The 10,900-nt window shown below is 44.5% G+C and overlaps 1 protein-coding gene across 2 annotated transcripts; it reads right to left on the bottom strand.

The window, feature by feature from the left end:
- Window positions 1-292: 292 nt before the first annotated feature.
- LOC143331403 (nesprin-2-like) lies at window positions 293-7,405 on the bottom strand. 2 transcript variants are annotated; one of them, XM_076748237.1, is made up of 10 exons: window positions 7,271-7,405; window positions 6,848-6,981; window positions 6,611-6,740; window positions 5,907-6,118; window positions 4,724-4,924; window positions 4,504-4,632; window positions 3,950-4,141; window positions 3,386-3,460; window positions 2,563-2,612; window positions 293-2,285 (listed from the first exon to the last, which is right to left on the bottom strand). In XM_076748237.1, the coding sequence occupies exons 3-10, from the start codon at window positions 6,729-6,731 to the stop codon at window positions 2,075-2,077; spliced, it is 1,191 nt and encodes a 396-aa protein (XP_076604352.1). In that variant the 5' UTR covers window positions 6,732-6,740; window positions 6,848-6,981; window positions 7,271-7,405; the 3' UTR covers window positions 293-2,074. The 2 variants fall into 2 exon arrangements, with proteins under 2 accessions (XP_076604352.1, XP_076604351.1); XM_076748236.1 differs by lacking the exon at window positions 7,271-7,405 and having other exon boundaries at window positions 6,848-7,178.
- Window positions 7,406-10,900: the final 3,495 nt, after the last annotated feature.

Here is a 10,900-nt window from a genome sequence, read left to right as displayed (position 1 = left end):
CCACCAGTGTAAGTTCAACCTTAGTGCCAGGTTATCCGTCCACTGCTCGCAGACAGATACATGTTCACTGTCCTTTCTTTCCTGATGTCTGTGGCTTGTACATGCACACACACACACACACACACACGCACGCACACACACACACACACACGTTCATCCAGATCTGATGCTGAAAGTATTTCTTGGCGGTTTGTGCACAACACATCATTCATATCTCAGATCTGGTTGAAGTTTTGGCCTGTCAAAGCTCTTTCTCTGCAACCCAGCGATACAGAAGACACGCGGCCGTGAATCATGGCAAACATGGTTTATTGTCAATCTATACAACCCATAAATAAGAGTTCACAAAATAAAACTTTACACACTTTGTTGTTTGTTTCTGTTCTGCTGGCCCTCTGATTGTGAGGTTGATTCATGTCCAAGCTGGTATCAAACACTGAGTTTCAGATCAAATCGTTTAACGAGTAAATTACGCACATTTAACGACCTTTGATTGTGCACAGTTACATTCAATGCCCAAAGGATCACTTACATTTGTGTTCTACTATAAGTCTGCTGTTAGACTTTAACACCTTCTGCGTTCAGGTGAATCCCACGTGTTTCATTACAGCATCAACAACAAGCTGTATTTTTGATTTTTCTTATATAATCCGTCTTTGTATTAACATGTTTGATGCCTGCAGGGCTTCGCTCCATCAGGCCAACTTGGACAACGTTGGGTAAGTTATGAAAGAGAAGATTTGGATCTTCAGATAAAAAGAACACACGGCCGTGTCATCATGCTAACTGGCAGTGTGATATGTGTTTGCTGATGTTAATCTGTTGACACAGGACTTCCTGCCTTTTAAAACCTCAAATCAAAGGTGTGACGGTCGCTCATAGGACCAAACACACTGAGAATCGACTGTGCAGCCTGACAGAACCTTTAGCCTCTCCAGCTAACTGCTTTGGTTTTACAGCTGCATGTAGATCAGAGGGTTGACTTTCAACTTGTCACATCGCTTCCTGCAAGCAAAATCTACAGTTTTAGCAAAAGTGCAGCTACCTGTCGAGCATCAAACAGCAGACGATGTTAGCTGAGTGAGGAAAGCAGAACGGGGAGAGCTCAGGTGATCACGTTCTGTGTCTGCTGGAAGTGTAAGCCGGCAGTTTTTATGCTACCACGTTAGCTAAAAGCACCAGTTTAGCTACTGTTCCTGTCGGTGCATTTTGACTCCTTCTGCCCCCTAGTGGTCAAGAATCTCCTCACGCAGCTTTAATTTGAAGATTTGTGCCTTTTTTTGCAAAATGTTTCAGTTCAATGATCTGCTAAAATTTTCAGAAAATACCTCCAAAACACTTTCAGTAAAGTTTCCACAATCATAGGAAAATATCTCACTTTATCGTATCGACAAAATTCAGCGTAACAAGCCAGCGTGACTTTGAAAGCCTCAAACATTACTCTGATCGGTCTCAGTGCCAAACACAGAAACAATAATTTACCTGTTTCTTTCTCAGTAGATTCCACTTATATACAAAATTCATCATTAACACCATTTTAAAGAAAATTATGTGATAAAGTTAGGTTTGTTCTGTTGGCTACAGAAAGGCATGTCTGCAGAGGAGTCACTGCCAGCGTTTAAAAAAATCTTAAATAGCTCTAAAACAGCAAAAACATTTCACCTGTTTTCTGTACAAAATGTGCTATCAGCAGGTGGCCGTCTATGAAAAACAGTAAAAATAGCTGCAGTGTCTCGATTCCTGGATGCTTTGGTTAACGTTAACGTTCCTTCAGATTCGATCCCACGAGAGTGAAAGTACAAAAAATGAAAATATTCTGTAGATACCAAAATAAATCTTGAGACCTTTTTTTTTTTTCTTTGAAGATGTTCTGTGGGGACGTTTGATGGCAAATCTACATATAAAAAAATGACAAACCCTTTAAAACAAACCAGTGATATGGCTTCTTTTTTCAGAACTGTGGAGCTCCACGAACAATAAATACATTTTTAAATACAATAAAATTTTAGTCAAAAAACACACGAGGCCTTCAGACAGAGAAGGTCTCGTTCAGTCCATGTTAACGGGTCCGTTTTCATGTGGGCGGGGGGCCGTTGGTGTAGCGCAGCATGGGGTAGAAGGAGCGGGCGAAGTTGTTGGACAGTGTACAGCTGTAGTCCTCTTCGGACAGGGGCACCAGGCAGGCCAGAACCAGCAGCATGAGGAAGAGCAGTTGAAGGGGGAAGGCAGCTCGTAGAACCCGGTAGAAGAGGGGTCGCTGTGGGGACGAGTCCCTCCTCTCCTCCCTGGATGTGGACAGAATTCACAGATGTTCACTTTTCACTTCTTAACTCAGGGTCAAAGCTTTTCCAGAGCGTTAAACTGCATCTCCAGTCCTACTGACCCCTCTCATTGAGGATGACCCTGAGACGAAGTCGAAAGCTCTGGAAGAAGCTTCACTTTGAGGCACAAAGACCGTTTGATTCTCACCGTGCTCGCTAAAGTTAAACATAATGTGTAGAAAAGTCAGTGAACCTTCTGTCCCCATAAAGTCAAAGTGCAGCTCCGGGCTGTCACGTTTACCTTCTGGGTGCTGGTCGTCCAGCTGTAGCTGCCTGTAGATCAGCCTCCTCCTGCAGCAACAAACAGGTCAAAGGTGTTAATCACTTCACTCCTAAAAACAGAGGCTCTCAGTGGTTTCTAGATTTCTAGGAAATGTCAGTGTGGCTGCATAAAAATGTAAAAACAGGCTAAGTTTTCCACAACACGTCAGCCTCAAACGTTCCTCCAGATTAAAGCTAACACGAGTACAGACTGCATGTTAATGTTAGCATGTTGGCTCGTAGCTGAGTATCTTCACTGTGAAGTATTACATTGACTGAAACTATCTGAATTCTTTGCCTTCACTGTGAACTGAAGGTCAATACTCAGGTGTGAAGTCAGTGTAAAATATTAAGGTGTGGTGAAGATTAAATGGATTAAATGTGTGAATTGAAGATTAAAAATATTTAGGTTCCAAGTGAAGGTAAATATTCAGGTGTGAATTGAAGATTAAATAGTCAGGTGTGAGGGGAAAGGTAAACATCCAGGTGTGAACTGAGGACAAAATATTTAGGTGTGTGAAGTCAATGTAAAATACTAAGGTGTGAACTGAAGATTAAATATGCAGGTATGAAGTGAAGGTGAACATTCAGGTGTGAACAGAAGGTAAATATCCAGGTGTGAAGTCAATGTAAAATATTCAGGTGTGAACTTAGGGTGTGAATTGAAGGTTAATATCCAGGTGTGAACTGAAGGTCAATATGCAGGTGTGAACGTTCAGGTGTGAACTGAAGGTCAATATGCAGGTGTGAACGTTCAGGTGTGAACTGAAGGTCAATATGCAGGTGTGAACGTTCAGGTGTACCTTGTGCAGCAGCAGAGGAGAGCTGAGGGTTCCCAGACCGATGCTGTCCAGTTCACAGCTGGTTGAGCAGGTTTCCTGAGACACAGACAGCAAACACACATCAGAGAAGACAGACTGGACCAGGTCGGGGTCAGAGGTCGCAGGACTTCAGCTCTGATAGCGTCTCATTCACAACGTCCTCCAAACACCAGACTGACATGCAGAACATTCTTTGGTTCTTCTGATGCAGGCGGACGGACGTCTGAACAGGTGAGTCACTCAGGATATTACCGTTAGCTCGCATGAGGTCTGAATAAACCAGTGACCATTTCACTCCTGGATGACTGATGCATTCAGGGTTTTAAAACATTTATGAAACTGCAGTGTGTCTATGGCAACAGGCACCTAAAACTGAGCAACCGCAGGTCTAATTTTACCTCATATTTATCAGATGTCGCTTCATTCAAAGGTGCAATCAGTGGTTTTGCCATCGTGTCCCAAAACCTCGCGTCTTTGTAATGCTTGATTTTACGAGTCTGCGGTTTCTGAATGATTTACCTCAGCCTGAGGTAAAAACGGACCCACCTGTCTCCCCTGCAGCGTTCGCAGGTCAGCGGCCGTCTGTCGCAGCAGGAGGTGCAGTTTGTTGCAGATGACGTGGACCTTCTCCTTGGCCTCTATGCTGTCTTCTCCTGTGGCCTCCAGGAGGAGCTGAGAGGAGATCTCCTGCAGCGAGGAGACCTGCCGCTGGCGGCCGCACAGCTCCTCCTGCAGAGTCTGCAGCAGGGGGCGACAGAGAGCACGAGGGTCAGTGTTTGACAGTCAGTGATCCGTCTCTAGAAATTTAAGCTTAAGTTTGTTAAAATATAGAATCTGAGAAGGTCGAAGAAGACGCCTTCTTCAGAGTGAATAAACAGCTTTTCCAGCACTAAAATCCAAACACTGAACTCTTTCCTCTCACTTGTTCGCTGTGTACAATAAAGGTTTGTGTTTGTGCAAACTGAGAATCTGCTGTTTAACTGATGTGAGTGTCAGACTCCTGTAAAGCCTCACTGGATGCTGGAAGCTGATGAACTGAAGCAAACGTTTTGAATGATGTTTGGAAATCAAACAGCTTGAAACAGGACGTTTCTGCTCACCGTCAGCGTGTCTCGGTGCTCCAGCAGGACGGAGCGCGACGTCGACGGGTCGCTGACGCTCACGGCGGCGAGTCTGTTCTCGGCCTTGGCGAGCCACATCAGCTGAGAGTGCAGCGTCTCGTGAAACTCCTGAAGAAGAAGAGCGCAGAGGGCGAAGGTCACCGGAGCTGCTCGTCTTTTAACGCGTTTGTTTGAACCGAACGTGCTCTCCGTGTCTCACCTGACACTGCATGAGCGCAGCGTGCAGCCGCCTCTCCCAGCTCTCCAGGCCGCCGCAGGCCTGCGTCCAGCTGTGATTGGCCGAGCCCAGAGCTTCCTGCAGCTCCCGCAGCTCGGCGCTGTCGCCTCGCAGGAAGTGACGGCTGCTCAGGTTGACGGAGATCATCAGACACTTGTAGCTGTTGAAAGTCTTCTGCATCTCCTGGACAGAAGAGAAGGAAAGTGAGTCTTCATCTTCCTGAAAGGACTGTGATTGGACAGTTTCACCGCCTCTGACACTTGAACGCAGCGTCCTCAGACTTTCATGAGTAACAGCTAATATTTCCTGAACCTTTTCAATGTAACTTAAACTGGAATATTAACAAACAAACAAAGTCATGATGTAGTTGAGATGTTAAATTCTGCTCTGACTTGAACTCTTTTAGACACAACATGAGATTTGAGCATTCATCAGTATTTGATGTGAAAGACGAAAGTCTGTCTGTGCGTGTCATGTCTCTGTGTGTCATGTCTCTGTGTCCGTCTGCGTGTCATGTCTCTGTGTCCGTCTGTGTGTCATGTCTCTGTGTCCGTCTGTGTGTCATGTCTCTCATGTCTCTGTGTCCGTCTGCGTGTCATGTCTCTGTGTCCGTCTGTGTGTCATGTCTCTGTGTGTCATGTCTCTGTGTCCGTCTGTGTGTCATGTCTCTGTGTCCGTCTGTGTGTCATGTCTCTGCGTGTCATGTCTCTGTGTCCGTCTGTGTGTCATGTCTCTGTGTCCGTCTGTGTGTCATGTCTCTGTGTGTCATGTCTCTGTGTCCGTCTGTGTGTCATGTCTCTGCGTGTCATGTCTCTGTGTCCGTCTGCGTGTCATGTCTCTGTGTGTCATGTCTCTGTGTCCGTCTGTGTGTCATGTCTCTGCGTGTCATGTCTCTGTGTCCGTCTGTGTGTCATGTCTCTGTGTCCGTCTGCGTGTCATGTCTCTGTGTCCGTCTGTGTGTCATGTCTCTGTGTCCGTCTGCGTGTCATGTCTCTGTGTGTCATGTCTCTGTGTCCGTCTGTGTGTCATGTCTCTGTGTGTCATGTCTCTGTGTCCGTCTGTGTGTCATGTCTCTGTGTGTCATGTCTGTGCCTCACATTGAATAAATAACAGACTGAGACTTCCTGAGTGTCTGTGACTCGAGTCATCTCTCAGGTTGTTGTACCTTTAGCTTCCTGATGTTGACTTCGATGTCTCGGATGCTGGTGGACGGCGCGATCCGCTGCAGCCTCTCCAGCTCCGGCAGCATCCTGGCCAACCAGGAAGTGACCTCACAGAGGTCGGAGTTCAGCTTCTGCCACTGCTGCAGGTCCTGCTTGATGTCGGCGTTGCTGTTGAACTTCTGCGCTTGCAGCAGCTCCCAGCGCTCGATCACACCTGCAGAGAAACGAGCTGAGCTGTGGTGTCTCCCTTTAAACACGTTAGCACGATGCTAATGCTTAAATGACTCTGTTTCAACACTGGAGAACTTAACTTGTGTGAACGCTGACAAGCAAGGCGCTCATGAAGAAGACGAGCAGCCTCCACATGATGCTTTCACATCAGCGCTGACACAGTAAGTCGTCAGTGGATTAAAAGGCAATAATCAAACTAAAATGTCAACTTTTTGTTGATGCCAGCTCCCCCAATGTGTAGATTTGCTGCTTTTCTCTGTTTATTTTTATTTAAAATGAAATTTCTTTGGCTTTTATAGAGCAGGTTACACTGTAAACCCAGACAGTAACCAGTGCATTCATCATCAGTGAGGAGACGTCTTAGTTTCAGGCCTTTCTTAAACTGGAAAAAGAAAGAAGCTGCATCATTGTGTTAGTGAGACGAAACCACAGGCTTCCCTTCGACCAGCGCCTGTGAGTCGAGCGACGCCTCTACCTGTGCTGGTCTGCTTGTCGGCCATGCTGCTGGTCAGACCCGGATCCTCCGGCTCCTCCTCATCATTCAGGATCAGCTTGACCCTCTTCACGCTGTCGATGCTGCCGCTGCACTCCGACATGAGCTTAGCCTGAACACACACACAGAGCACACACGGCTTTAACCTGAAGGCCGACTTCATCGCGCTGCGTCAGGACGCTGAGGGAAAGGATTCCAGATGTTGGTGTGTGTCCTTACGTAGCCCTGCTGGCGGAAGGGAGTGCTGGTGTGCGTGGGAGACGAGCTCAGGCCTCGGATGATCTCTCGGGGGACTCGTTTCCTCTCCGGGGAGCCGGGCTGGTGCCAGCTGGGGGTGTCGGCCACTGACTTCACTGTGAGACGGAAAAAATGCGAAATTAAGAAAGAAATGGAGGAAACCAAGACGACACAGGGGAGACACTGAGACATGCAGAGGACTCAAATATCCGTCAAACACATGCAAAAACTTCCACTGCAGCGTCATGCGGGCTCATGTTTTAGGTTCTAGTTTTTAAAGTGATGAGTCGTAGCGGTGTGCAGCCACATCTGTGACTCAAGGTGAATAGATGGGGGGTGGGGGTGGATGGGATTGGTCCTTCAGCACACAGTGAGGCAGTCGCATGCAGGAGGCAGAGCGCCTACCAGAGGCTGATTTCACTGCTCTGACAGTCGCCTTAGCGAAGGACTCTGAGCTCTCTGTGACCTTCACATCTGAAAGAGAGAGCGCAGGTCAGCGGCGTCGCCCGCAGCTCTGAACAGGACGGAGCTCAAAGCACGAAGGACATCAGAACAGCAGGGACGTCCAGAAGAGAGGAAGACGAGGACAGCAAAAAAGAAATGCAGACACAGAACAACAGAGAGCAAGTTCAGTAAACAGATAAACACAGGTCAACTGGGCAAGGAGCCAAATTGAGTGTTGATAAAAATAAATACAGGCAGAGTGAAAGAAAGACAGGATCTGAAAGGATAAGTCAGGGAGACAGACAGGTACCGTATTAAAAAACAGTCAGAAAGCCAGACTGAGTAGCATGAGCCGTCTGAGGGCTTTTCCACTTAGCGCTGTCAGTCAACCAGTCCAGCAGGTCTCTGTAGGGATGCTAGGCTGCATTAGATTTGCCTGCAGGCTAAAAGCACACTGGACACACACTGTAGCCTGCTAATCAGGTCACCTGTTGCACAACACTGCACTGAGACCTGCAACACATGTGCATGTGTGCATATACACACCTATACAGACATATGAATGTACAGTCATGTATGGACTCCCGCTAATCACAGATGTCTATGGGGTCTCAGTATAAGTACATTGAATACTTGAATGGAAAATGTCATTAAGAAATTAAGAGAGAACAACAAGGAGGTGATTACAGAGCAGGGGATGAGAGGTCAGAGAGACAGATTTTCACCACACTGTGTATGATCATGCCCTGAGCCACAGTGACCTCCGGCTTTACAACAACCAAACATACAAGAATATTTATCTGCTCCACACATAAACACATTGTAGTCTGCATGCATGGATATGTTCACACTTGGGTTGCTCCGGGGCGAGATTTTCAGGGTATCACAGTTTCATGGCATCACAGTTAACAGCATTACACTATTATTATCATTATTATTATTAGTAGTATTATTATTTGTTATAATGAGCCTTAAAGGAATGAAGGCAGAGGGTTTTTAGGGTCAAACACTTTATTATAATTTCTATATTATGCTCTATATTTTTTAATAACACTATTTGCAGTAGAATTCCAGTTTTTAATGACACTAATACAGTAGTATTCAATAAAGTACATATGAAAATATACATGGTATGATAACCATCAATTTTCATAAGTACTCATATGTTGGATGCTGCAATCTTACACATTTGTTGGCGCATACAGTCCACACAGACAGAGAAATTTCTGGCTACGCAATGTACCCTCACAAACATGGGTAGCTGACAAATCTGTCGTCAAGCAGACTCTCATGGACCCTCATGGACGCGGAAACTAGACATAACTGATACATCTACTGGTGCATTACACTGAGTAATCTAAAACATAATTTGATGTTAATGTCACTACTGCTGATTTGGTAAAATAAATATTTCAGTGTTAAGTTATGGAGACAGAGGAGGGGTTTTTGATTTTGGTTACTTTCACCAAGTAATGGGCTTTATGTGGTCACTATGCCCTTAGCGCTGCACGAGTGTTGGTGCCATGAAAAGGAAACACTTAAGTGACTTCTGTTGATGTTACGCATCTTGCCAAGGCCTCCGATTTCAAAATACTGGCGCTTATAAATAAATCAACACAACACGCCTAGGTAGGAGTTGAATAAAACTGGCTGATGCTTTTCAGGAAGAAGAAAATATTCCACCAAACTGATTTGCTAGACAGCAGTTTGGAGGTAAATCTTCCCAAGTTTCTTGAGAAATAAATTTAGCTGAAATTTCCCAATCATCTGGGGTAAAAACCACACTGTCAAGGATGAATGAAAGTTGAGCTTAAAGTTTTTATGTATCCAGGTGACATGACATCTTACTACAAACCTTTAAGTTCTGTTGAAAGCTAGCATGAGCTAATTTTTTTCAAAAAGACTGAGTCTCTCTCCTCCCTAAATCACTTTTGCAGACAGCCTCTGCTTTATCCCTGCTGTCTTTCCTATAAAAACACATTTAATTCACTTCTGTTATCATCCCTGGGATAATAATAGAAGTCCTTCCATCTTTTAATAAAAAGCCCCACTCATTTCAGTCACAGAGGCATCCATTCATCCCCTTCTGTTTCTCTGTGAACATGCTCTGCCAGACCGACACTAGACCGGCCATCACAAAGGTAAAAAAAGCTATGTGCATGCTAGGACACATATTACTATTGCATCTCGTTTTTTAGCATAAAGCCTGTGCATTCCTTCATCTATTACTGCCCTTTGTGACTCAAGGGAAGGCTGAGTAAAATGGACAAAGCTCACATTTCAGGTGGATTCACCGGTAAGACAATTTAAAGAAGACAGCAGGTGATCCTGATATTTAGAGCGCTCAGTTTTAGTCAAACTACATTTATTCGTAAAATACTAACAGACCCCATGCGTTAGTCTTGAAGTTAAGTGTTCCGCAAACTACAGCAGTTCTGAATGAAACGTTTATGAAATGGTCAATATGCCATTTCTTAGCTGAAGATCAGCCTCAACACAGACAGGGCTGCTTAAAAATCTTCGGTCCAACATGACTAGATATGATGCCGGTATAACAGTTTGTATTCAAAACAATATCTCCTTTTGTTAAGCAGCTTAGGTCTGTGTAGTGATCCTGCTGTGGATTTAGGCAGTGAGAGTTAGGAAAACAAAGCATGTAAAATAGAACGTCATGTTTTAGGAGCATACAGTACTATCCATGGGAATATACTACTGGCTATCTAACTCATTTGCATTTTAGGTGTTTGGCCGGAACACTCACGCGCTGCAATTTCCTGCAGTGCAAATGAAAGGTTAAGAGCACACTGGTGAATCATAACTGTAAGTAGCCTGATAAAAGACAACAACAAGAGTGTCGAGAATTTTTACATACAACAGGCACATCAGATTCAGATCATGTTTATGTCACACAACTGGCTTTTCACCTTGGAGCTCTCTAGACATTTTAAACAAATTGAGTCAGTCAATCATAGGTCCAGTAAAACTATTTCTCGCATACAAAGACTGCATCTCATCTCAGCTCAACACAATATTTCACAATGGCAATACTTCTTAATCAAGTGGTGAAAAACCCAAAATGAATCACTGGCCTCGTAATTATGTTTTAATGTGGTGTGAACTAAATGTGAGAAAATGACTTAGTCTGAACGCTGAATTATTCTTCAAATCTAAGAGTGTATCAAATTCTCAGAGAATGTGCTCAATCATGGCATTAGAATTCTGACACAACATTATTTTATATTTCAAACTAAATGTTCTTTTGTAAGTACCTATGGACATTTTTTCCTTGAATGGATAGTGTACAGTCGACAACTGAGAGCAGAACTGTGAAAACAGCCAACAAAGGGCCCCAACTGGACTCAAACAGGGGAAGCTGTGACTTAAAACCCGAGATCACCAGAACATACCATTAAACTACAGTATATAACTGATATGATTCCCTTTAAGTTTCATACAGATGTACACACCGCATTAACGGTCCAAGTACTGTGACTGTAAAGTCTTATTCTCTGTAGACTGTCTAGTGTTGCAAGGGTTGAAACTAATATGATTAGACTGTATGCATCACCTGTGGAAATAACTAAGAATATC

Source organism: Chaetodon auriga, chromosome 14 (assembly GCF_051107435.1).
Source record: "Chaetodon auriga isolate fChaAug3 chromosome 14, fChaAug3.hap1, whole genome shotgun sequence".
NCBI classification, from domain to species: domain Eukaryota; kingdom Metazoa; phylum Chordata; class Actinopteri; order Chaetodontiformes; family Chaetodontidae; genus Chaetodon; species Chaetodon auriga.
This window is presented reverse-complemented; position numbering and strand designations above follow the sequence as displayed.